General features: G+C 60.8%; 1 protein-coding gene across 1 annotated transcript; it reads right to left on the bottom strand.

Annotated features, from left to right (window-relative positions):
• Positions 1 to 1178: 1178 nt before the first annotated feature.
• On the bottom strand, positions 1179 to 25422 carry TANGO6 (transport and golgi organization 6 homolog). The gene is made up of 17 exons (XM_074881346.1): positions 24666 to 25422; positions 24306 to 24422; positions 23036 to 23186; positions 22165 to 22292; positions 21505 to 21667; positions 20874 to 20956; positions 16807 to 16919; positions 15240 to 15416; positions 13964 to 14090; positions 13006 to 13185; positions 9768 to 9902; positions 7982 to 8476; positions 7752 to 7809; positions 5404 to 5556; positions 3332 to 3483; positions 2189 to 2302; positions 1179 to 1527 (listed from the first exon to the last, which is right to left on the bottom strand). The coding sequence occupies exons 1-17, from the start codon at positions 25404 to 25406 to the stop codon at positions 1351 to 1353; spliced, it is 3264 nt and encodes a 1087-aa protein (XP_074737447.1). The 5' UTR covers positions 25407 to 25422; the 3' UTR covers positions 1179 to 1350.
• Positions 25423 to 26399: the final 977 nt, after the last annotated feature.

Raw genomic sequence — 26399 nt, 5'->3', positions numbered from 1 at the left:
CAGGGCCAGCATGTTCCCACCCTGCAGCCCTCCCCACGGCCCTCAGGGCTGCCCCATGGCCCCTTACCTTTCGGTGTGGCCGCGGTTACCGAGGGTCTCTCCCCACTGCCGGCCGGCTGCAGCGGTGCTGCCCACGGTGGGAGCCAAACTCCCTCCTCCTCCAGCACAGCCACCTCCTTGTTCCCCGCAGCAGGACAGCCGGACAGCGCCCAGCCAGTGGCATCAAAAGAGACTTTTCATTCAAAAACCGTCATCTGCCGCTCGCGGCAGGCCCTGGGGAGGCACAGCCAGTACGGCAGCATCCCGGTGTGTGCCCGTGGCCCGGCACCAGCACCGGTGTGGGCTGGCGGCAGCGAGAGCGAGGAGGAGCACTCGGCCGCCGCCACTCTCTGGCGAGGACAATGCGCTCCCCGCTGCCCATGCACACCCGGCCGAGCAGCACGGCACAGCACGGCACGGCACGGCACGGCGAGGTGTGGGCCCGGCGCAGGCGGCTGCGCTGGGGGTGGAGACACAGCCCGGCACCCCCAACATTTCAGGGAAGGGGGGTGCTGGGCCCCTCACACCATCCAGTACGGCACGGGGCAGCCAGGAAACGGGTACCTGGGGCTGTGCACAGCAGGGCTGGGGGCTGCCCAGTCACCCCACGGCAGCTCCCCAGGGAAAATCACTCGGATTTGGCTAAAATCTCATTCAGAACTTGGCTCAGCTGTTGCCTCCAGGGATTGTCACGGTCCCTCGCCCGGGGCTGGCACCCAGAAAGGCTCCCTCTGTGCCTGTGGGTGTGCAAGTCCACGAGAGCTGCTGGCCAGCTTGGCACACCCAGGACCATCCCAGCATCCACAGGGACCCCCAGTGTCCCCAGGACCCGCCCCCCAGCACCCCCCCAGCATCCCCGTGGTGTGTGTGCAGTGCCCAGGCAAGGCCGTGTGGCAGCAGCCGGCTGCCTGCCAGCCCCGGGGTGCAGACAGCAGAGCCCCCGCCCTCGCTCCCAGCTCCCCCTCAGCCTGAGGGCTGACACCCACCCTCCCACGGGACCCAGGGGGTCGCCAGGGCCCACACCGCTGCCACCACTGCAAGCACGTGAGGGTGAGCAGGGCCCAGTTGTGGGCCGGGATGTGGCCGTGATGGCACCCAGGGGCTTCGCGCAGCTCCCAGAGACGTCACAGGCGCAGGGCTGAGCGTGGCTCCGTTTAATCCCCTGCCCTGTCCCAGTCAGCCCGTCCTCCCCAGCCTGCGGTTTCCTCCCCGGCTGGCACCCGCCGGCAGCGTCCTGGGGACACGGCGATCCCTTCCCCTCGGGGAGCCGCTCGGGAGCGGGAAGAGTTTGTTTCTGTGGCCCCAACCCCGCTACGGCAGCACGACGATCTTCTTCTCCAGCGTCTGCGGGGGGAAGAGGACCCTCCTCATCACGGCGTCCAGCTCCTCCAGCGCCAGCTGGGCGTGCAGCACCGTCGCACCGTCGGGCTCGGCCGCCACCACGTGCTTCAGCAGGCGGTAGAGATCCCTCAGGACATCCTGCAGCACCTGGGCACAGGGGGAACCCTCAGCGCCCGCCGGCGCCTCGCCCACGCCCACCACCACCCGAAATGCGACCCTCGGCGCGTCGCTGCAGGCACGGCACTGCCCCTCCCACCGCTGCCAGGACACGGCGGCACCGCCACCACCACACCCCGGCCCTCTCGGGACTCAGTTTCCACAGCGTGGCGTCCCTCCGGCACGGTGTGGGGTGGGGGCACAAAGGGGAAGCTGAGGGGATTCCTGGAGGGAACCAGCTGTTTCCTCCGTGGGAGCTGAGTCCCAACACGCTCGTTGCTGGGAAGCGGGGAGGGACGAGGAAAATCTGGGCATTTCCAAGTCAAATCAGGGAGAAAACAACTCCCACGGCTCCTGAGAGCTGGCAGTGCCCCGCGGCATGGCACGGCACTGCCCTGCAGCACGGCACCGCTCAGAGGGACACCCCCGTGAAGTCCCCTCTGCCCCGGGGAGGATCCGGCACCAGTGGGGGCCCTTTGGTGGGGGGCACAAGCTGGAGCTGCCGATCTCATGGGATTTTCCCTGGAAGCTGCCCGGTAATGAGCCCTGCAGCCTGTGCAGGGTGGGGGCCGTCCCCGAGGGGTGCCCAGGAGCCTGGCGGAGGCTGTCCCTGCCCCGGGGATGGGCTGGGGGGGGTGACGTTGACACCCACCTCGGTGGCCTTTTCGCTGAGCCCCCGCAGCAGCAGCACCACCACGTGCACAGCAGCTCTTCGCGCCTCGGCCTCGGGGTCCGTCTTGGCTATGGCCGTCAAGCAGGAGGTGACCTGTGGGGACAGGGTGGGGGGGGGCGCTGTCAGCAGGGGCAGGGGGACACGAGGGGGACACATGGGATGGCCCTCAGTAGCCTGAGGCTGGAGGATGAGGATGGGACCCCTGCGCTCGGGCTGGGGCAGCCACACGGGCCCTGCAGGCACCCAATCAGGTGGGATTGGCTTTTTGGGGGGGCTCCAAGCAGCCCTCCCTCGCGCAGGGGCTGAGCGGATGCAGACGCCTCAGAAAGCTTGATGAAAAGTGGGCAGAGTCGAGGGAACCTAATTAAACCCCTGGCAGTGACAGAGAATTAGCAGAGCCAGCGTGTTCCCGAAATAGCTGTGTGTGGTGCGTCGGCAGCTCATCCAGCGCCGCCGGTACCCACCGATGCCAAGCAGCTGTGAGCGGGGAGTGGGGAAGAGGCCCGAGCGCCGCATCCCTGATGTCTCCTGACCCCCCTCCTGCTCTGGGAGGCACCGGGGGCGGACGCTCAGGCGCCAGAGAGGGCACACAAGAGCCGTGCTCACCCCATTGGCACCACAGCTTGGGCACAGCGTCTCACCGGGAGCCTGCAGCCGGGGCGAGGGCTGGGCACCCATCAGCTGCTCGTGATAACGGGACGGGTAACGAGGTCAGTCTCGTTAAGTGGGAAGAGGCACCTCTGGCAGGTACGAACTGTGACCCCAGGTCTCCTCCCGCAGTGCGATTGCCGCGGGTGGCTCAGGCCCAGCTGCCTTTCCTTGGGCAATCGCTTCCCTGCACAAGCACCATCTTTAGCTGATTATAAAGCTTTTAGCCCTAAAAATCAGGGCTAGAATTTCCTGAGTGTTTGCTTCACGTCCAAGGACTTTTATACTCTGCAATACCAGCAAATATCATTCATGTCCTCTATGGAAACCCCCAGGCTATTGTGTCTCCCAGCAGCGAGTGCTCAGCAGCCCTGCCCTCCGCTAACGAACCGCCCTCATTAACGAGCGATGGCCCCACGCTCCCCAGGGAGAGACCCGGGGAAGGGTCCAGCAGTGCCGGGACGGTGCCGGTACCTCCTGGATGACGGAGCCCAGCTGGAAGCCAAGGCGCTGGCAGAGCTCGCCCAGGTTGGAGAGGCTGCTGGCCCGCAGCGCGCCGTCAGGGTCCCGGGCGCCCCGCAGAAAGGCCTGGACCAGTGGTTCCCCGTGCTTGACCACCATGTCCCCTGCAAGAGAGTGGCACGTCACAGCCAAGGAAAAACAGCCCCTTCCTGCCAAAGCCTCGCCATGGTGGCAGGGCCAGGGACGCCGTGGCACTGGCAAACCCCAACGGCAAAGACCTTTGTCTGGGGCCGTCCGGCACATCCCGCATCCCACAGGGCTGTTTGGAGGCGATGGCTGACGCAGCACACAGAAACAAAGCGCAAAACCCAAATTCACACATAATTCAGCCGCACAGCTCCCCCCCCACCTCGCCCCAATTAGCACACGGAGGCGCCGTGGATGTGTGAGCCGCCTAATTAGAGGTCGGTGCATGGAGCCCGTGACCAGCATGAACAATCACCCCAGGCGCAGGGTCCTCCTGCGCCAGCTGCGTGGCTGGGGACCATGTGTCCCACGCCGTGGGCACGGATCCCACCGGGCAGGGCCTGCTGCGGCACTGTGGGAGGAACGGAGCAAAGGAAGCTCTGGCAGGCTCACCGGCCCACGAGCTCGGGGGTTTCCCAGCTTTCCGAGCTCTGGAAGCTCCTTGGATGCTGGTTTGTGCAGCTGTGGCGGCTGTGGGATGCCCCGGGGACACAGGGACAGGAATAAGGCCTGTGGGGAGCGCAGGGACCCCATCACCCTGCACACGGGGGACCAGCCAGCCCCTGCGCCGCGTTTCCCTTCCCGCAGCGAGCAAGGCACGTGCTCCCTGCTGGAGCAGGGAAAAGTTCTGCTGTGACGCACTCAGAACAGATTTAATGGCTTTGTAGCGAAAGCTAATTGGGTCGGTGCAAGGTCTCCAGGAACCCCTCGTGTGGCGCTCGGCCCCACGTTGCTGGAGGCAGAGGAACGATGCTGCGCGCCTCCAGCCACGCTGCCCACGCCGGACATTTGCTGGACAATGGGTGCCTGCTGCAAAATTCCCTCCTGGATGGGAAAAAGCTGCTCCAGTGGGATGGCAGGGAGGGATGGGGACGGGAACGGGGCAGGAGGGAGGCACAGCGGTCCCCAGGCAGCAGCTCCCACCCGCAGCAGCGCTGCTGCACAGAGCAGAGCGTTTCTGGAAGCGCCGGCTAAATCCTTGCTCTTGAATCCTGAAGCTTTGCAACAAAAACAACTTCATGCGATTTGTTCTATAAATACACAGGCGAGCCAGGACGTGCCGGAGTCGCTGCCCGCGGCAGAGGCACTACGGGGAGGGGGGAGAACTGCAGCGGAGGCCATGCCCACCGTCCCGCTGCTGGCCGTGCCACGGGCAGCTGCAGAGGGAAACCCAGCGCGGTGCGGCTGCGGCGCCAGGCGAGGCGAGAGCTGGACACACGGACATTGCCCAGGGGCTTTCAGAGACCAAGAGGCTCTGCCGTTGCTGACGCTGCTCACCAGAGCTCCCTGGGGGGGCGAGGGGATCGCTGGCCCGTCAGATGCCCTGTCCCCATCCCCGGAGCGGCATGGGGAGCCCCAGCACTGGGGCTTGGGCGGTCTGGGCTCTGCAGGAGGTCGGCTCTGCCACAGCTGACCAGGGACCCTGACCCGGCCGCCCTGGCAGTCGCCTTCCCCGGCTGCACACTCTCGCTGGCCTGGCCTCTGCCAGGGAATAAGTCGAGGCATTTTAGGACATGTCCCGACAGCGGCTGCCGGAAAGGCTTCATCCAGCTTTTACCCCTCAGCCCTGCGTGTCCGGGCGCTTCCCAGCAACCTCTGAGCCCAGCGCTGCCAGCCAAGGGGACGGTGGGCTGCTGGCTGGATCCGCTGCCTGGCTCCTGCTCCCTTCAGCTTCCAGACCCACCGCGGCAGCGCTGTGGGGGCTGGTTCTCATCTTCGGACAACAAAAAGCCCCGTGGGCTTTCCCCCTTGGACCTGGCAGCACAGCAGAGAGCAGCGAGGGGCCGAGCGGTGCTGCGGCTGCTGGCAGCGGCCGGCGGACACGGCTGTGGACTCACCCAGCGCCCGGGTGACACGCATCAGCACCTCGCCCAGCTTCATCCTGGTGATGGTGGCCGTGGCGTCCTCCGTGCCCTGCACCGGGCACTCGTACCGTGCCAGCAGGACGGGCAGGATCCGCTCTGGGTACTCACTGGAGAGCAGGGCAACGCCTGGAGGGAGAGCGAGGGGAAAGTGCTGGTCAGGGCCAGGCACGGGGATGCCACATGTCACCACCCTTGGCAGAGGAACCATCCTGGGTGCAGCGGGTGAAACCATCACCAGCGGGACCCCCTGCATTGCCCCGGCCTTGCGGCACATCCCGCAGCCCCTCTGCGCACAGTCGCAGCACTGGGTCTGGTTGGGTGTCAAGCTGAAAAGTAATTTAGCATCTGGCAGCAGGTGCCCACTAATTGCTGCTGGTTAATGTTCACTGACTGAGCATCGACTTGGCACGCTGGCCGTCGGACGCTGTGGGGCTTGCCCCGGGCTGGCCCAGCCTCGCGGCAGCTGGGTGCCACAGGCGATGCTCAGGGACACTGTCCGGTGGCTGCTCCTGGCTCCCAGCATCAGGCACATGCTGCTGGCGTGTCCTTGTCCCTGCCAGGGCTCCACGAAGCTCCCGGGTCTGCCTGGCTCCCCAGTGCCCCACGCCTGCCGCGTCTCCCCGGGGATGATGAGGGCTCAAAGCCCAGGCACGGGCTGTGTGCCGGGCCATGCCATGGGGCTGCGCTGGCTTCGCCGTCCCTTTACAGACACCAGGCTGGGGCAAGCACCAGGCAGGGCCCCGGCAGCGCCAGGCTCCCTGGGTGGCGGGTGCCTCTTGATGGGGAAAGGCAGATGCTCTCCAGGGAAAGGGCGAGTGGCAGCGGCTGCGCTGGCGGTGCCAAGCACTGAGTCACGGTGAGCCCCAGCTCCTCTGCCCTCCAGGAGCAGCCGCCTTCACCTCCAACCCCGTTCCCCGGTTATCGGAGGGTGCCCAGTGTGCGTTACCCTCTACAGGCCCGGGCATGTCTGGCAAAGCAGCGACTTCTCCTCTGGCGTCACCTCACTGGAGCCTGGCTCCATGATAACCAGCAGTGCCGCGACAGCCGGCTCTGGCCGCGGCAGCAGCACGGCCGGCTGATGGGGAGCCCGACCGGGGCAGTGGGGAGCCCGCCTGGCCCAGCCGCTGGCACCACACACAGTACGCTGCGGGTGCCGCTGCCGGCGCAGCACGGGCTGGCTGAGTCACCACCGCAAGGAACCGCGTCAGGGTTAATCACAACCGCAGCCGGGCTGCGAAACACGGAGGCAGCTGCACTGGGTGTATTAATCACCGGGGGACGGTTGAAGCGTTTGTGTTTCACCTGCAGGGCAAGGACAGACCCGTCCCACTCAAGACTGTACAGGCAGAGGGAAGCACAGCGATAAACTCCTCTTCCAGCTGCCGGTGAAGGTACCTACACGACGGCTCCCGGTGGTTCTGCAATCGCTTGGGGCCACGGGAACAGCAATTTCCACGTAACCCAGTGCACCGTGACACAGGACATCAGTGTCATCCCGGGTGCCAAAGCACCTGCCTGTCATCCCGATGGGCAGCCCGGTGCCATGGGGCTGCGCCAAGCGTGCCGGAGCAAGCATGGACCCGAGGGTTTCCTAGGAAGCGGCGGGAGCAGCAGGGACACTCGGTGCTGCCAGCAGCGGCCTGGTGTGGGGAGGAGGGCAGCCAGCGGCGAGCAGAGCGGCACACTGCTCTCCTGCCAGCCCACTGCCTGCTCCCTGCTGCCCTCCGGGACCAGTGCCAGGGCTGGGTGCATGCCTGCCGCTGCTCTCCCCCCTCAGTGGGGGCAGCAATTTGTGAGGCCATGAGATGCGACGGGTAAGGGAACCGACCTGGAAAAAGCTTCCGTGGTGCCACATCCACGGGGCTGGCCGGCACCGGGTGGGTGTTACCACCTTGGCCATGGGGATGGCAGAGCCCAAGGGAGCACCAGTGGATCCCCACGGACCCGGCTCCTCCACCAGCCTCGGCTGAAGGGACCAGCACCCCAAAATGTCAGCCAGGTGCAGGGCCGGGGCTGTGCCCACACCGCGCTGAAACTGCAGCCCCAGGCCAGCGGCACAGACCTGGCACAGGGACGGTGACCGGCTCCTGGGTGTGCCCTGGCCGGCAGACAAAGCCCACTGGCTTCGGGAACACGGCACAGAACCCACACGAGGCTCCAGGCTTGACCAAATGGCACAAAGATGCGGCCTGGGAGGGCAGCCAAGCCCCCAGCCTGGCCGCAGCTCCGCTGCTCTTTGCTCTCACTGCCCAAATCCCACCCCCAGCACAAAACTTCCTCCTCAGAAGCACCGGCGCTCGCCCCGGCTAGGCACCACTCACCTTGGATGGCTGAGAGGTAGACAAAGGCGTCCTCGTGCTGCAGATTCTCCAGGAACACCTGTGAGGAGAGGGAAGCAGCCCTGGAGCCTCTCGCCTGGCGCCTGTAGCCAGCGGTGACAGCAGGGTGGGAGGGCTCCGCTAACATGGGTTGTCCCCAGCCCACCGGCACGCTCAGCCCCAGCTCTGCACCGTGGCGCAGGACGGGGACTGCGGTGGTGGGAGCTTGGTACCTGCAAGAGTTTCTCCTGAAGCCGAAGCGCCTCCGGATCCCGCTGCGTGATCAGGCTGGCGAGGTGGCGCAGGGCGGCCACCCGGCCGGGGGGCTGGGGGTCGTAGGCTGATACCAGGAGGTCCCGGAGCCCAGCCGGGGCCTGGCTGTCGGCACACGGGGCCGGAGCGGGACCCGTGGTGCCAGGCTCGTGGCACACGCTCTGCTCTTTGCTCCTCTCCCTGGGAGCCGAGGGGCTGCCGTGGCCTTGCCGTGGTACCTGGTCTCCCTCCGGGCTCGGGGCTGTGGCACGGCTCTGACTTCCCATCCTCGGCTTCTTCCCCAGCACGCCGTTGGCAGCAGTGCCCACCGTGGCGGGGGAGACGGCCCCGTGGGTGCAGATGGCGATGCGCAGGTCCGCGGCCAGCTCCTGGGTGAGGGGCTCAGGGTAGGTGCAGGAAAGCTCCTCCAGCAACGGCACCAGCCGCTTCAGCACGGCAAAGTCACCCGATTGCAGCTGCCAGGGGGAGAGAAGCCGCGTCAGCACCACCGCAATGGAGCTGTGCTCCCTGGGATGTTCCTGGCAGGGTGGGCAGGCAGCCCAGAGGTGCGCAAGCCCCGGAGCCGTTTTGTAGCCCCATGGCAAGTTGGCCACCCACCATCCTCACCCCACGAGCTGGGCTCTCTCTGGTCCCCACAAGCTCCAGCAGCCCCAGTGCCGATCCCAGCTGCGGCATCTCTGGCAGGGCAGAAGCCGGCAGCAGCCACGACAGCACCAGGGCAGCCCCGAGGTGCTGCAGGAGAAGGTGGGAAGGGCAGGAGCCCACAGGAGAGCGGTGTCCGTGCGGGGCCTGGACCCGGCAAGGCAGCTCCGACCTGTCCCGAGGCCACGGTGCCCAAGGGGGAGAAGTTCCTGCCCTAAGCTGGACCAAACCGCTACAGCAAAAGCGGGGCTGTAAGACCACAAAAGTGATGCTTCAGCGGAAATTTCGGGGAGCTTTTGGGTGATTGTGTAAAAATACCCCTGGCCATTGAGACCCAAACAGCTTTGCAGCTGCCTCCAAAACCTTTTGCCTTCAATTTGCCAAGTTAAATTGCTCCCATTAACGCCAGAGCGGGAGTGGGATCTCGCCTGGGAGGGGGCCATTACAGCCACAAGACTCTGGTTTTAAGTTTTCTCCAACTAAATAATGTTCTTTTCCCAACGTTAGGAATTTAGCAAGAAGACACAATGAATTATCTTTTTCCATTAACAGTTGGGTTTTCCTTTGGGCAAGTTTGGGGATGAAGCAACCCGGCAGCTCAGTGATGTAAACGGGAGCCGGGGTGATTACAGCGCGCTAACGAATGTGTGATGACTCCCGGATGGCAGTTCAGCTGATAGGGTAACCCTTTTTATAGAGAATTTCCAAGAGCTGAACAGCCCACCCTGGGAAGTCCGTTATGCTCCAGAGAGGAGCCCGAGGACGTGCAGGGATGCAGAGGATGCAGGGTTGGTATTTAAAGATGCCATATGTGACCGCACTGCTCTGTCAGCACCTTCTTGGGAGCAGATTTTGGATTATAAATTAATTAATTGGGCTCTCAGGGGTGTCTTGCCAGAATCAAACCCTCAGCCAGCATCCCAGCACTGCTTCGAGGAAAAATAATATAGATATATACACTGGGATTGAACAGGGAGCCCAGCCCAGGGAGCACCCAGACCCTGGAGCACCGGCTGCGGCACCCCTCAGCTGGGTGGGACGGTGCCCGGTCTCCCCCCTCCCCGCACCCTGAGGCCGCCGAGCACCCCGGCTTCGCCCCCTCACCTGGACGGCTCCACCGAGCATGGCGGCCACGAGCCCCATGGCCATGGCGAGGGTCTGTGCCTCCGCTGCCGCGCCGGGGCCCCGCGCCGGGCTGACGCAGGCTCGCTGCAGCGTGGCTGCCACGAACTCCTCCACCTGCCAGCGGAGAGCGCGGGGGAGAGCAGTTAGGAGGTGGGGGGGATTCCCGGGGTGCTACCGCTGCTGCCTGTACTCAGATCGGGGTGCCCTCCCGCAGCCACGTGCTCTTCAGCTCTTGCTGTCTCTGCATCTATTTGAATTTTCCAAGCCCAAGCCTTTCTCTAGCACAATTTCGTATGAACCCTCTGTGTTTTCCTGTTGTCACCACCCCGACCTTCCCTCTCAGACCCATCCCAGCACCCTCCCAGGTAAGTGGGCTCGGCAGCGCCAGGGCGCTGGTGGGGGAGGGCTGGGTGCTGGTGCAGCCCAGCTGGGGATACACTGGGGGTGCAGGAGGGAGCCAGAGCCCCCAAACTGCTGCCCATCCCTCCAGCAGTCGCACAGAGGGGCTGATTGCCCAGGGTCGTAGCCCTTAGCCCCGCTGCGGCCTGTCAGAACCCTGAGGATTTGGGGAGCAGGACTGGGCCAGACAGCTTGGCCCATCAGCGGCTGCAACCACCCAGCTCCGGCGTGGGCTGGGCAAGCTCACACTGCCCGTCTGCCCGTCCACCGCAGCCCCGGGACAAGGCCATGGTTAAACCACAGTGGCTGCTCTGTCCCTGCTCTGGGATGGGAGCCGGGAAGGCAACTGGGATGGGTCTGAGAGAGAAGATATCCAACAGCCTTCACCCACACACAGCTGACACTGGAGTTGGGCCATTTACCACGTGTGTCACTTATTTTGTGATTTTCTCAATAGTATTTTTTTTCCCCCCAAGCCCATAACGATCCTGCCTGGCTGGGACTGGCCTTCTCGACACTTGGCACCCACATCTTTGATCCCACAGGCTTCCTGCTTTTCTAACGGAACTTGAAATTAGTGAGTTTATTTTCTCCACGTCTTTGCCAGCTGCGCTGGCACCGCAGGGCTCGGGGAGAGCTCGCCAGCACCCAGTCGGGCTGGGAAGGGGCTGGATCGGGGTCGTTCCTACATAAGGGGCACATTGCAAAAGAAGAGGAATGATTTTGCTCCTATTTTGGAAAACAAAGTACAAGGGCAACAAGGTATTATTGCACCAAACCCCACAATTCCAGCCTCCAGGGCACAGGCACTGGGTGCAGGCAACACGTTTCCTCATCAGCAGGAGAGCTGATTGCTGCCAGCTTCGTTAGGCACATCCCTGCTGCAGCCAGGAGGGAGGGTGGCTGGGAGGGGCTGCGGAAAAGGCCTAGGTACCTTCTGGGCTGATTAGTCCAGAAACGAAATGCCGTCAAACAGCAAGAATAGGGAGTAAAAACAAGCATCAGAACATCTGCTCTCACAAAACAGCGACAGACAAGCTGAATGGGTTTAAATTATATTTAATGCAAAAAATAGGAACATCGTGAACAAATAATCTATCAGTAGATAGCTACTGAGAAAAAAACAAAAAGTTTAAAAAGAAAAAAACTCATCTGGAAGGAAAAAAAAAGCCCACCCTAATCTGGAAAGGGAAAAAAAAGCTTGAAAAATAAAACACTGGGGCACATTTGTGTCTCGTGCAGGAGGAGAGCATCCTTGGCGTATCAAGGAAATCAAGTCAATCTCATGAAACTTGGTTGTGAGCAGGGGGAAAATGTAAATAAAATAAACTGTGCAACTGAGGGGGTCCACAGCTGCTGTCATTCCTGGGGTCTGGCTCTGGGAAGGCGGATCCCGCTTGCTTGGAGCCCATTAAGCACAAAGCCACGCTCCAGAGTGCCCACAGCAGGAACAGACGTGCTGGACGAACTCTGTGCTGCAGAACCGGCTTAAAAACAGCTCCACAACTGCCTGTCCCAACGCCAGGGAGCCCTCCCTGAAATACAACCCCCAGGTGGGAGTATAATGGCTTTTTTGTCTGCGTTTCTTTTCGGGTGGTTGTTTCTTTTTATCCTAGACTCATGGCTGGAGGCAGAAACATGGCAAAATCTTTCCCCATTTCTCCACTTCCCCGATTTCCCGACCCGGGGAGCGGAGCGGGTCCCACACGGGTGGGTGCGATGGACAGAGGCAGGTGAGGACAAAGCAGCGCTGGCTGCCACACCGACACCGGCTGGGTCCCCCGCCACCGCGGCGCGCACACAAAGACTCCTTTGTCCCGCGGAGAAGAGTGAGGAAACCTGTGGTAGCAGTGACCGCCTCTGCTCAAGCCAGTCACAGTTAACTGGAATAACCAGGTCACCGAGTTAAAACAGAACAGGATGAGCAAGTTAAAATATATTGATCAGCTGGGGAATACCATGCCGCCCTCAGCGCCCAGCAGCCTTCCCGACCTGGCACGGCGCAGGATGGCCGACCGCCTCCAGCGCTGCTGCAGCGTGGGCTCGGGCCGGACAGAAGCGCTGTGTTTTAACAATCCTTTTTGGTACCAGGTTCAAGGAGCCCCAGCTGGCCTTGGAAATTACAATCTTTAATAAATGTTGTGGCTGCCCGTTCATGAAGACACAGGCAAGCGCCGAAGGTATGAGCACAGTTACACCAACCCTGATGACCGGACACACAACCCAGTGCCCAGCAGCAGAAACCAGAGACAAGCCACAAAAGGCCCATTTTGGTGACAAGGGACGAGCGGGCTGTGGTGGCAGAGCTGTGCCGTGCTTGTCCGGCTGGCAGCCCAGCTCCCACAGCTCCCAGAGGTGGCTGCCGAGACGTGCCAGAAAAAAACAGGCACCACCACCATGGCCAGGCAGCAAGCACCCACTGGAAAGGTCTGTCAGAACAGGATGTCTTTAAGCTTTGTTAAACTTGGGGATAAATTTTGCTCAAAATAAAGATGAGAAGCTGGCAAGTCAGAGTTCTGATCAACGCTCAGATTACTCTCCTGGGTTTTAACACACAACCATGGACACAAATATGGAGATATCTGCTGGGCCGCCCCCTCCTCTCTCTGCAGCTGACTCTGTCCTTCCTCTGTTAGCGCTGCACAGGACAGAGTCTCGTTGAGACACTTGCGACTGAATCAATAAATTGCTTTTCCTGGGGACACTCAAGCTTCCCCCAGTTATTTCTTAGCCACTGTCTCCTTAGAGTGCAGCAGCCCAGAGCTTGGTCTGCCATGTGCTCCAGCCGCCAACCCCCCGGGGCTTTGCCATCACCAACCTGAGCAATGTCTGTGAACACGGTGTCCGAGACATTCTCACACAGCGTGGCCACAAGTTGCAGGACCAGCAGCTTCCTCCTCTGCCTGGCGTGGTACCACTCCAGCTCCAGGAGACTCCCTCCCGGCACCGCAGCTGAGTCTGAAACCGCCTCGTCCTCCGCAGCCACGTGAGTCAGCGCCTGCCGGGAAGGAAGCACAGGGCATGGAGACACACTCTTGTCACCAGGCCAAACCCTGGTGAACCTCCACCCCACAGAGCACCACCGAGCACTTCTCCTAAGGCCAAGCACTCTCCAGGCTGTGAGGCTCGCTGGGTCTCTGCCTGCAGCCTTGTTTTTGGCAGCGGCTGCTCACAAAGACACCCAGACCACCCCATCCCCTTCGTGGAGCTCGTGCTGACTCCTCATGCGACCAAAACCTTCTGCTCAGCACATCAAGGTCTCCAAGAGTTGCCCACAGCTCCTGGGTGTCCCCCACCTGTGCCACAGCAGCATTCCTACACCAAGGGAAGCTGCAAACCCCGTGTGACTACGGGCTGGGGCTCCGCCGGCCAGCAAGGGCACAGAAAGCCCGGCCCAGACAAGACCAGGAGGGAATCGCCAGGGCTTGGAGCAGGATCAAAGGGAGCAGGTGCCGGGCCCCTCCACTAGAGCTGAGGAAGCGACAGGGATTATTCAGAGCCTCAAAACACACCATTAAATTTCAACATGCTCCTGTTGTCAAAAGAGGCCAGGGGGAACGAGGGTTAACCCCTTGAGGGAGCAGGGCTGCCTCCCTCTCCCAGGCTCTCCTGCCCGGCACAGAGCAGGACTGCTCTGCTGCGTGCCATACACCGGCTCGGTGCTCCCGAGGCACGGAAGGGGACGATCTGTCTCCTCTGCCATCTGCCACAGACTGTGTGGCCCAGGGAAAGCGTTCCTGCAGATGTGCCCCAACCACAGACTTGCCCGCCCTTACCTTCAGGCAGCGGATGAAGAAGTCTCCGGCCAGGCCACTCTTCTGGCAGTGCGACAAGAGCTCCACCAAGTTCTCCACATGGCACTGCTCCGAGGAAACCTTCTGGTAAAGGGCTTCCTCTTCATCGCTGAAACAGGTCACCCTGTCACCAACACGAACACACACAGCCCCCCTCCAGGGCTGGCTCTAAACTGCTCCACGGCAAGGTGACGTCCTGCTTCGGCCTTCTCACTTGGAAACCTTCCTCCACAGCGCTACCAGGAAGAGAAGCCTGGAGGCAGCTGAGCCAAACTATGGCTCAGTTCATCTGGTCTACATGATCACGCACTCGGTTTATTAATTAACCTGCATTCATTAAAGGAATAACTAGCAGAAACCATGAGTGCAGAACACGTTTAATCTAGCCATCCTATAAAGAACGGGATTCGTGCAGCAGTCACGGCCATAAAAGTAGGACAGACACAGGCAGAGCCACGGCTGTTGCGGAGTAATTTTAAAGTATATCCAGTTTAACCAGCGCAGACCCCAGGGCAAACTTTTTTCTAATTCCAGTCAGGAATAGATTGAAATTAAACCAAACCAAGCGTATTTGTATGGGGTTTTGTTAGGGGTGTGCACCCACCCCACGGACGCTCCCGGGCAGGAGCTGAGCACTCTGCCCGCTCGACAGCACTGGGCTCACACCTGCCAACTCCCAGCTACCCCTCTTTAAACCAAATGTCACACTGCTGAACAGTCCCAGATTGCGTGGCTGGAGTCTAATGGCTGCAGTTTATTCCCCACATGGCCAAGCTCTGCTTCTACTTGTAGAGACCATCTGCAAGAGCAGGAGGGGAGCTCAGTCGCTGGCTCCGCGACACTGGCATCGCTAGAGTCCTTGCTGCGACGGTGCCACCTGCACCCGAGGGACACCGCTCACGCCACACAGCCACGATCTGCCGGAAGACAGGCTCAGGCCGGAGGGTGGAAGTTGAATTTGGGGAGCATTGGGACTGAAGAAGCATGTCCCACTCCCACACACACCCCACAGGCAGGACTGAGGACTTGGGAAAAGCACGCAGAGATCGCACAGGAACGCTCAGACGGAGCGTGCTGCTTTCCAGGGCTGAAAAATCAGCACAGGGAACCCGGAGGCTGCGTGGAAGCATCGCCTGCCCGAGCTCAGTGAAGACAGCCGGCTACCTGGGGGGACGAGACTGTGGTGGGACGTGCTGTGGAAAGCCCTACGTGCCTGGGGAATGACCCCTGTGCCTCATGCTGCCCCGACAGCGCTCACCTGATGGTCTCCTCCACCACGACGGTGGCACCACCCTCGCTGCCTGCACGGAACCGGCACTGCGGGCGGAGGGCGCGCACGCTGCTGTTCAGCCCTGCGATGCCTTCCAGCACAGCCAGTGACACTTCTCGCTCTGACTTCTCCAAGAACCACAGCAGGATCTCCTGGCACGGGGAACTGGGAGGGAGAGAGAAAGCAGTGGTGACCTTCCTGTCTGCTGTCCCCATCCCTGCACACCAGCCCCCCAACGGGACCACGCATCTCGGGGCGAGGGAAGAGACACGAGCGCTCTGGAGCCACCACAGACACTCCTTGGGATGCTCTGGCTGATGGTTACGGCAGCTGAAAGCATTTGTGCCAGTTTATAAGGGGATCAGCAGCGCATCCTGCCCTTCTGGCGTTCCCAGATGGAAGGATTTGGGTCCTTCAGGGTTTCAGCCCAGCGAGGAAGGGAGCACTCTGTCCGAGCAGCATGTCTGGGCGAGGACAGCCACTTCCATGCAGCCTCGGCATGTCGTGCCGGGCGCTTCACGCCAACGTGACAAAGCACCGGCTGTCAGCCGTGCCGAGGAGGAAGGAGACGGGGAGCACTGTAAGGTGGCGTGGGAACCCCTGCCAAGGAAAGACGCAGGTTAACGAGGTGGAGTAGCAGCGCTGTGCTGTGCCAGAGGTCTGGAAACCCGAACACTTCCAGGCAGCTGTGGTTTGAGTTACCCCTGCCAAATTCCTTTGCAAAGAGAGAAGCGAGCAGCGACTCTGTTCACCCAGCAGCAGTGTTAACTTGGCTTGTTCCACAAACTTGCCACGGCACTCTTTGCTCTTTGAAGTGATTAACGATGTCTTTAATAATAGCAGAGGCCGTGTCTACACAGACCTCTCAGGGAAAGCCTCCAGCACCCGCACGCCAGTATCACCAAAGCAAAGCGTGAACCCACCAGGAGCATATTTACTAGGCTGGCTCAAACTCAGGGCAAGCCTGGGAGGAGAAAGGCGAGAGGACAGCCAGCACCTGGTCACCGCTGTCCCCGTCACCACGACTGACACACGTGGTGCTCACCATCGTACGTCAGCATGGGGCAGCTGGGCACGGCGCGAGGGACAGCTGCCGAGAGGCAGGTCCTGCACATATCGGAAGAGAGTGACCCCAGATAGGAGAAGAATGATCTCGTATTTCCAAGAGCCAGCACTCAAGCTGTTTTATCCAGTTTTTATCCTGTTTCTAGATCGCTGCCAACACTATCTCCATCCAGAGAGTCACAATCCTAGACAGGCACTAAGAGTTAACTGCGGCTCCCAAGGCGCCCAGGGACACACTTGCCTCCACACTGAACATTCTGGCTTCAGGGAAGACAAAAACCAACGTGAGAACTGCTTCCTCAGGCACAGGTCTGCCAGTAAGGTCGTGTACCGTGCCTGTGCCTGCAGTTACTGCCTACTTTGAATGAGAGCTCTTCAGGATGAGAAAATTGGTCCCAGCTTCTGGATGTGCCCATAGAGAGCACGTCCTCTGGAGGTGGGCAGAGCGGAGAAGATGAAACCCCAGAAGCTGTGCACAATCCTCCCTTACCGTAAGTATGACACATTCTGCTTGGCGAAGGAATAGAGGGAAAAAACCACTCCCAGGACTGACTGTAAGGATCCCAGCAGCAGGCTTGAGCTGTCATTTCCAACCACATACACCTACGGAGAGAAAGGCACAGGGAGGAGGGTCAAACACCTGCGTGGAGCAGAGGGAAGGCAAAGGGAACGACAGAAAGCACATCTGCGCAGAACAGCAGAGGGTTTTCAGCCTGTTTCTTTCAGTCTGAAGCCTGTTTTCCTTGGTTATGGCACATTCTGTGTTAAAAGCAGCCTTCAGCACCATCTTTCTCCGAGCATTTGCTTAACCACAGCAGGGCTCCAAGCTACAAGAACGCTGCAGCCAGCTATTCACAAGTCTGCTGCTCAGGGGTAAGGTCTTTCCTTACAGAGGGATGCAACAAGCACCTTTGAATTAGCAAATCTTTATGGAAATACCGCACCTAGAGCCAAATCTCAAATGCAGAGCTCAGTCCCTAAGCAGGGCAGCTGGGCTGACGTGTGCTGAGCTGAGCAGAGGGGTTGCAGGGGCTCTGAGGAGGCTGCAGGGCCATGCTCCTCTCCTCCATCTCAAGCAGCACCCTCCCGAAGCGCTGTCAGTGCCCTCCTCCATGAAACCAGCACCCCCTTCCCAGGAAGCCACTGGTACCAGCTCACCGCACACAGCTCCCACCTCGCTGCCCACGGAGCGCAGGAAAAACACTCACAGAAGTCTCATGACACTGCATTTCCTTTTGAATCCTTTGAAAGGAATTATTCAAAACTAAAAGCCAGGTAGGATGCTTTCAGTCAAAGCCATAACGCTGGGAAAACTCTGTCTGGAAAATGGTTAATACCAAGCCTTGCCCCGCTGGACTCAGGTTTTTCTTGGGTTTGTTGTGTTCAGGTCCCTGTTTCCGCATGCTCCATCCCCCTCCATAGCTTTTAGCTTTAAAAAAAAGGCGGGGTGTGGGGAAATAAAGCCTTTTCACAAGTACTCTGAGGGACTTCCAGCTGTGTTAGCTGGTGAACTACCTGCTCAGAAGAGGCTGTGCCTTCACACCAGAGCGCTCCCCACACCTCTGACCTCCACAGCTGGAGAGCAATCGCCTGCTCCAGGGCTGGAGGTGCCCTGGAGACAGACCAAAGAGCTTCTGCCTGCTCCAGGCAGTGTGACAACCCAGGTAGGAGGGAGATTGTCCTGATACTGTTCTGCCCTGCTCTATTGATGCAAGCAGACCTCTTTTCCTGTGCTAATCCCCGCGGAGCCATTCTTCCTAACCAGAACCTTTTGTACACAAAGCCTCCCTGATGAAGCCCCAAGGATGGTTTCTCACTCGGCATCAAATGACACTTGCTAGGCAAGAAACCCCCGCAAATCCGCAGGCTGGAGTCTCCGTCACTAATCTGGCTGCTCTCGGGCCTCCAGCGCTTTGCCATTAAGGAGGGATCCGCCCCAAACTCCCCCAGCACCCGCATTGTGAGCGGCAGCCACAGAGCAGCCCTCCAGACTGGTCTCTGCCTGCCAGCTAGTTACAACAGATCATTACTACGCAAAATACTACAACAATCACAGCATTTAAGAGCTTAGCCTGCCTAGAGGCATGCCAGTAAGCAAGTCACCAGCTTCTTAAAATTGAATTGCTGGGCTGGAGATGTCCTTCTGGGTTGGAAAGCGCAGCAGTAAGCTGGGCTGCTTGCTGTCAGGGCAGGCAGAGAAGTCTGCAGCGTGGCACTGGTGATACTGGTGGGAAGGGCAGAAAAAGGAGCTGGGAGGGAAGGTTTCAGAAGAAGAGGCCTGCCCAAAAAGCCCTGTTCCTTCATAGGGAGCACAAGGATGGACCCCACTTCTCCCCCAAATGCCAGAGCCAAGACCTACGCTGCTGAACACCCTGCTTGTCGCTCCAAGGGACCCCTTGCAGGAAGGAGCTCCCGATAAAGTGCTAAACCTGCACCGTCCTGCCCACGAGACACTTCCTCTAACGCAGAAGGCCGTCTCTTACTGGCAAAGCCAGTTTCTCTGATGAGACCCAAGTTTCCTTCCATTTTCCTGAACCCTCCCCATCCCCCAGCATCGGATCAGCGCTGGGAGAGCCGCTGAGCCCCAGCAATCCCTCCTGCTTCAGCAGCTGGGCGCACAGAGCAGCTCACAGAGCAGCTCTGAGGCCCCACCGCTGCCTCCAGGTACCCTCCTGCACCAAGAGCAGCTCCTGAGGAGGTGGCTGGGCACCCAGCAGCAGCTGCTGCAGGATTACCCACCCACAGTTTAAAAATTAACTTCATGCACACAGAAACCCACGTGTCACAGGGTTCGGCTCAGAATGGTCCTTGCAAAACAGGATACTCATTTTTCCTTACTTATTATCATTTACCTTACTCATCCAATGGGACTAGACAGACTCTAATGCCTTTAGCCCCCTGACAGGTATCAGCAGGGGAAGATGAGCCGCTGGGGACACCCCACGGGGACCAGCAGCAGCGTCCCCCCTCTTTTTGGGACAACCGAGGTGAGGACACAGCCACTAACAGCTGCCACCCACCCTCCTTTCCCCGTACCCATATGCTCTCTGCTTCCTAACAGCAGCCCCCAGGACCACTGCACCAGCTCTCCCACCTCTCCCCGCAGCTCTGCAATGCCTCCAAGCTCACCTTCGCTCTCTTTTTCACCCTGGTGACAGCTCAGCAGCCTCAAGAGCTGCACCAAATCCTCTCACTTCACAGCACCCGCTGCCAACTGGCTGCACAACCACCGAGCGACGAGCCGGCAGCTCTGCCAAGCTGCCCTGGCTGCCAGGCTGGGCAATCCAACACAGCCAGCTGCTTGCCGATACCGTGAGTGCCCTCTTCTCCAGGTCACTCGTTCGGAAGGATTTTGGCCCAGCGTGAAAGCTGGCTGTCGCCCAGACCTCTATGAGGGGTTCACACTGCAGGAGCTGTAGAAAGGCTTCCAGCTCCAGCACCCTGGCTCAGGCTGCCCTCTGCAGACCTGGGCGGCAGCGAGAGCGGCTCCCAACAGCTTCACAGAATCATCTGGGTTGGAAAAGCCCTTGAAGCTCCTCCAGTCCAACCATGAACCTCACCCTGACCGTTCCCAACTCCACCAGATCCCTCAGCGCTGGGTCAGCCCGACTCTTCAACCCCTCCAGGGATGGGGACTCCCCCCCTGCCCTGGGCAGCCCATTCCAACGCCCAACAACCCCTTCTGCAAAGAAATCCTTCCTAAAAGCCAGTCTGACCCTGCCCTGGCGCAGCTTGAGGCTATTCCCTCTTGTCCTGGCGCTGGTTCCTTGGCTCAAGAGACTCATCCCCCCTCTCTGCACCCTCCTGTCAGGGAGTTGTAGAGGGCCATGAGGTCTCCCCTCAGCCTCCTCTTCTCCAGACTAAAGCCCCCCAGTTCCCTCAGCCGCTCCCCATCAGACCTGTGCTCCAGACCCTTCATGTCTCCCTCCCACACAGCTAACACCGCGCTCAGGATTATCCACGCTTGACAGGAAGGAAACTGAGGCACGGAGGCACTAAGAAGAGGGAGACCAGCCACAGCCTGAGGGAAGGCATGCCAGGCCAGCAGTGCTCCCTGCCCAGGACCTCCTGCCTGCTCGACCATCACAGCCCAGGTCCTGAGGCTGCTCCAACAGTACACCCAGACACATCAATCCCGAGGAAGCTGCACAATTTAGTGATGCTCAGAGTCTTGCTGCGGAGGAGGAAGAGGATATGACAGCACCATGGGGACTCCTGGCTACCAGCCCACCACTCAGACTCTTTTGACACACCAGAAAGACACCAGGGAAAAAACAACCAGCCAGAGCTCACTGCCATCTTGCAGAACGTTTTGGGGTGAGAATGCCTGAACAGATTCAGGCAGTGCCTCTGGTACTCCCCGTAAAGCTGCAGTCCTGCCAGCGCAGGGCTGCATTCGAGGTTATTCTGTGTAGCTCTTGGCCTCAGCATCACGACTGCAGGAGATGCTCGTTTTCATCATGGTCTGACACATGCTGAACTGCTCAGAAAGTCCCAAACCAGCTTTCTTAAGAGTAGTTTTCTCGCCTACCCTCAGGCCCGAATCAGACGCGATACCTTGAGCACATCTTCCACACAGCTGCCAAGCTCTGCCTCTGTCACCAGCACGGTCCCTGCTGATAACTCTTCCTCTGCTAGCTCTGAAAACAAAGGGCAGAAAAATCAGCACCCCCACAGGCTGAGGAGCCTCCAGCAACCCCGCCATGCCCAGCACCAGAAAGCACTTCGGTATTTCTCTTGCCTTCCCTCCATCAAGGCAGCATGGGAACCGATGAGCCCTCGTTAGCTGCACTAAATATCACTGCAGTGTTGTAAACTCCGCAAGGTTACGAGCGAATCCAAGCAGACCACAACCTCTTGATGGATTATTCCCCGGAGAGCTGCTGGGTCAGCGTGGGGAACCGAAGGCTTCCGCCCGGAAGCCCAAAACGAGACTGTGAGACTGGCAGAGTTTCCCAAAGAGCACATGGCAGAAGCCCGACCGCTTGGCTCTTATGCTGTAGTAATTTGTTTCAAGCGCTAGTAAACGCGGTGCAACCAGCCACATAGACACGTTCACAACTGACAGAGCTGCACGCCCAGCAGCCCAGCCAGCAGCCCGAGAAAATTTTGATGTAAAGACAAAGATCAGCGAGAAGAGAAGCCAGAGCTTTCTCCGGTGCGGGGCTTGGCAGAGACCAGCAGGTACCTGGGGTCTCAGAGCACCGCAGGAGCGGTGCCAAGAGGGGCTGGAGCAAGTGCTTCTCTGCCAGCTGAGGGTGCTCTTTCGCCATGGTGAGCAGCGTCGTGGTGGCCACTCGCTGGAACTGGCATGCTGTCAATTTGTCCTGGATGTGCAGCAAGTCCAGAATCTGGAAGGAAAAATCCACGATAATAGAACAAAGGTTAGCAGCCCCTCAGAAGAGGAGAGCAGGCTGACTGAGGAGCCTCCTGTGTGCTGCTCCGCTGGACATTTGGCACAACATTCTACATATGGAAGAGCCGGTCTCCTTTCCGTGCACGTGTTAACGCAGGATGCGTTTCTGGGCTCAAACCAAGAGCCTGCACCACTCCCACAGCCGAAGGCTGGAAGAGCTCCGCAGCAGAGCGCTCCTTACAGCACAGCGCTGAGCAGCTCATAAAATCAGGCAACATCACCCGGCATTTCAACCAAATATGGAAAATTCAAGAGCAGGGTGGAAACACATCCCACTGCCAGAGCAGCAGAAAACCATCTCCACGCTGTCCTGACCCGAGCCAGGCCACGCTCCAGCAGAAGCAACAGTACTGACACTCTCCAAGCCGGGAGCTGGCTCCACGTTCCCAGCCCAAGCCGGGGTGCTGTGGGGAGGGGAAGAGAGGGACCTACCTGGGGGCACACCAGGCTGTAGTAGTCCTCGGGGCAAAGGCACTGCTGCGGGCAGGAAGCCAGGATCTTTGCAACCGCGTCGCATTTTCTCCAGTCCACAGCTGCTGCTTCAGCACCAGCACCACCTGCTACACCAGCAGAAAGCCAAGATCACCTCAGACTGACAGCAAACAGCAGGGCCAGTTTTGGCTGAAGCCAGATGTTTCTGGCCAAAAATTGGATTTCTAGCTTTTATGACTCTCTTTAAACCAAACACCTTTTAGGAAACACCTGAACTTAATGACAGAAGGGGAAAAATTACTGACCGAAACCTTTGATAATGGAAAACAACTTCTACAAATAGGTGTATGAGCCAAAAGGTGCAGGGAGCTCATGCCTGGACGGTGTCATCAGGTTGGTGTTGACTGGAGGCGGCTTTGGCATTAAAAACTGTGGGATCCAGCTTTTAGAGAGCAAGGCTGCCGAGCGCTGGAGCGGGACGGGTCACACTCCACCTGCAGCCGCTCACAGCCCAGCTCCGAGCACAACTCCCACCAAACCTCGGAACAAACTGCACTCCATACACACATGGGGTGTGACCGACGGGGCCACGAACAGCCCAAATGAGTTTGGAAGCTTTTAGTCTGGACCTCTGACATGATGGTGTACCCCCAACTAAAGGCATCTGCAGTTGGAAGGCATTTGGGAGTTCAGCACAGTCAGAAGCAAAACCTGCACGAGCGTTACAGAGTCAGCTTGGCCTGACAAAAGCTATTTCCCATCACGGCGCTCGGACAGCGCTGTCTTTCCCGGGTGTCTCAGACACATCATCACAGTTGGATTGAATCTGCGATGCTGGAAGCCAAGAGCAGCGTCACAGCACCCTACTCACCGCCTGTTCCCTCCATGACGCCCCGAACCACAGCCTGAACCCCGCTGGGTCTCATTAGCCTCTCGGAGAGCAGCTGACCGCACAGGCGCCGCAGCCACGCTGGAGCCCGCGAAAGGGCCGGCTTTGTTTCTTCCCCAGGAGAGGGAGGACTCTGAAAGGAAACAAAGGAGCAGGCTAAGGAGCACACTCCTGTGCAAACCCCCACTAACAGGCAAACAGCCAGCACCCTGCCCCGCAGGGCACGAGACCAGATAGCAGCACAGAACAAGGAAAGGGTTTAAATAAACCACTTCTTCATCCAGTGGCACAAACCAAATTAGGGCTTAATGAGAGAGGCCCAGCCTTCCTAGGAGCAGCCCCTCGTGCAGAGCTTCCCTCCTTTAATTAAATCCTCTCAGGGTTCAGGCAGCAGCTCCGACCGCCTCACTACTACGACGGTGCTGGGGGGACAAGTCGGGCTGGGCACAGATAAGGGGTCTGCAGCGGTGACCCTTGCCAGGAGCCCGCAGGCTCCCTGCTCCAGCAAAGCAGCACGAACAGCAGAGCCAAGCGAGCACTTCACCCAGCGGCGCTTGCTCGGACACCCCGAGGAGCGAGGCAGGCTGCTGGGGATACCAGCTCGGCTTTTCTTAACCAGAAGACCCTGGCTTTTGTGTGGAAGAACCACAGCACGCACCGAGAGCGCTGCCCGCGCGAGCACCTCGCACGGACCCTCCGCAGCCCTCGCGCGTGGGACGGCCGGTTTCCACGGCTCAGGAATCGCGTGTGATCCCAGCCGGAGGGTCAGCGCGCGGCACAGAGCTGCGCCCCAGCCAGCCACCCCACGCGTGCACCAGCAGCTCCTCGTGTCCTGACCCCGAACTGTGATGTGGCAGGTGGGCACCCACCACCCCCGTGGAGCCGGGATGTGTCCTTTGTGAAAAGAACATGAAGGAGATGTCCCATCTCCTCCTCCCCGCTGCCACGAACAGCAGCAGGTTTGTCCCCTCAAGCAGAGAAGGGCACGTCCTGGAAGAGAAGGCGCTTTGCTCGGCCAGGATGGAATCGCCAAACCAAGGCGGCACGTGCTGCGACGCGAGTCCCCGAGTTCACCCACCCCCAGCATCTTCGCCTGTGCGCTCACAAGTCGTCGCTGCCCCAAACTGGTTTTCAAGGCGGGCAAACGTTTCTAGAAGAGCAACAATGGCACCCTCGGAGTGCAGGAGCAGACTGTGCCCAGCACCGTGGGCACTACACGCCCTGTAACAGGGACAGCCCTGCTGCCGGGTACCTGCTTGGGTCGGCCCTGCAGGACGAGCAGCTCCCGCACCGCCAGCGGCTGGTAGACGCGGTCCAGGACATGCCGCAGGGTCTCCCGGCACCGCGCTCGCTCCGCTTCCGAAACACCCTGGAAAAAACAAACGCTGGGGTGGCGAGGACAGCCCGGCTGCTGGCGCTAAACCCGCCGCCAGTCCTGACCGCGTGCCGGTGCCCCTCGCTGGGCTCCCATCTCTTCTCTCGCGAGCAGGAGCCCGGCACGGCCACGGGCTCAGTGTGGCAAGCGGGCTCAGGCCAGGCCGGTGACCCTGACACATTTCGGCAGGGCCGGTGCCCACGCAAGGGGAACGGGAGGTGAGGGGACCCCACAGACCTCGCTATGGTCGGCAGGGCCGTGGCCCAGCAGGCAGAGACCAGCGAGGAGGAGGCCGAGGTGGCGGGTGAGGAGCGGGCCAGCTAGCGCGGGGTGCTGGGCCAGCTCGGCCAGGGCGGCGGTGGCGGCATGGAGCCGGGCCCCGCGGGTGGCCGGCGGTGCCGGGGCTGGCGCGGGGGGCCCCGGGCGCTGCCCCACGCCCGGCGGCAGGTAAGGCACCAGGCCCAGGCCCACGGCGGCCCGCAGCGCCCGCCCCACCGCCCGGGCCTGCGCCACGCTCAGGGTGTCGGCGCTGGGCGGCGGGGCGGCCCCGGGCCCGGCCCCGCGAGCGGCGGGGATGGCGGCAGCGAGCGCGGCCAGCCGCTCCTTCAGGCACAGCAGCAGCGCCAGCAGCCCGCAGGCGGTGGCCCAGCCCGGCTCGGACTCGCCCGTCGCCCCGGCGGCCAGCGTGGGGGCCCGGGCCAGCACGGCACGGCGGAGGCCGCGCAGCGCAGCCCAGCCCGGAGCCCGCCGCAGCCGCTCCTCCAGCTCCACCGCGTTGCTGCGCAGCGTCTCCGGTCGGAGGACCATGTCTAGGCCGGGCCCGGCCTCGCCATCCCGCTCAGCGGGCCCGGCGGGCGGCCGCAGCAGCAGCTCCAGCGCCTCCACCACCCGCCCCGGGTCCGGGCCTGGCTCCAGCTCCGCGCCGCCCGCCATGTCGGGGCCGCCGTGGAGAGGAGGAGCGCGGCTCTGAGCCGCCATCTTGGGGAGGTCGGGCGAGGGGGCGGAGCGGCGCCGTCCGCCGCCATCTTGGGGAGGTCAGGCGGAAGCTGGAGAGCTGCTCCGCCCTGCTGCCATCTTGGGGAGGTCGGACGAGGGGAAGGTGGCGTGTCTCCGGGCGCTGCCATCTTGGGGAGGTCGGGGAAAGGGAGGAGCGACACCGCCCGCCGCCATCTCGAGGGAGCCGCCCGCCCGCCGCCATCTTGGGCGGGGCGGGAGGAGGTGGCGGGGCGGTGCCATCTTGGGGCTTGGGCTGAGGGGGACCGGTCACCGCTGGTCGCTTTAATTAATAATCGAGAGCCTTTAATTAAAGGAGAGAAGCTCTGCACGAGGGCCTGCTCCTAGGAAGGCTGGGCCTCTCTCATTAAGCCCTAATTTGGTTTGTGCCACTGGATGAAGAAGTGGTTTATTTAAACCCATTCCTTGTTCTGTGCTGCCTCTTGGTCACAGCAGCTGGGAGCTCGTCTTCTCCCCAGCAGGGAGAGCAGGGGACACAGCTGTCCCCTGTGTGGCCAGGCCTGGCCTGGCGCTGGCCTGTGAGGCTGGCAGTGTGAGCCTCAGTCCCCACTGCCCACAGGTGCCGGCAGCACCAGCCCCTCTGCCAGCTCAGGTATTTCCAGAGAGCTCCCACCCCAAAGCTCGCTCCCGCACCAAGCCTGAGCCCTGACTGCACCCAACAAAAGTTAGCAGCTTCTGGAGAGAAACCAGCAAGTCTGTCTACAAAGGGAGAGCCCAAACGTCTCTTCATTTCTTAATCAGCATGTGGAGCCGCTGTGCCAGGTGGGTGTTACCGCCTGCTCTCGGGGCCGTGGCCAGACCAAGCAGTTTACGTGGGCATCGCAAAGCACCTAAATGAGCATCTTGCCTGTCCAGGGGTGGAACGAGGCAGGGTGGTTGCGAATCCTTTGCCAGCCTCCGAGGCTGCTGTGTGTTTGAAAGCCTGCAGGCACCGCAGAGCCTGTTACTCTTGTGTTT

This window comes from Strix uralensis, chromosome 12, assembly GCF_047716275.1.
Source record: "Strix uralensis isolate ZFMK-TIS-50842 chromosome 12, bStrUra1, whole genome shotgun sequence".
NCBI classification, from domain to species: domain Eukaryota; kingdom Metazoa; phylum Chordata; class Aves; order Strigiformes; family Strigidae; genus Strix; species Strix uralensis.
The sequence above is the reverse complement of the archived record's forward strand: the minus strand, read 5'-3'. Positions and strand labels throughout refer to the sequence as shown.

Excerpts from the sequence above, each read along its gene's own strand:
- TANGO6 (XM_074881346.1), bottom strand. The coding sequence starts at position 25,406 with ATGGCGGCTCAGAGCCGCGCTCCTCCTCTCCACGGCGGCCCCGACATG. Across the intron at positions 21,668-22,164 it reads ACAGCCTGGTGTGCCCCCAG|ATTCTGGACTTGCTGCACAT; the intron begins GTAGGTCCCTCT and ends TTTTCCTTCCAG. Across the intron at positions 9,903-13,005 it reads TGTTCACAGACATTGCTCAG|GTGGAGGAGTTCGTGGCAGC; the intron begins GTTGGTGATGGC and ends CTCCGCTGGCAG.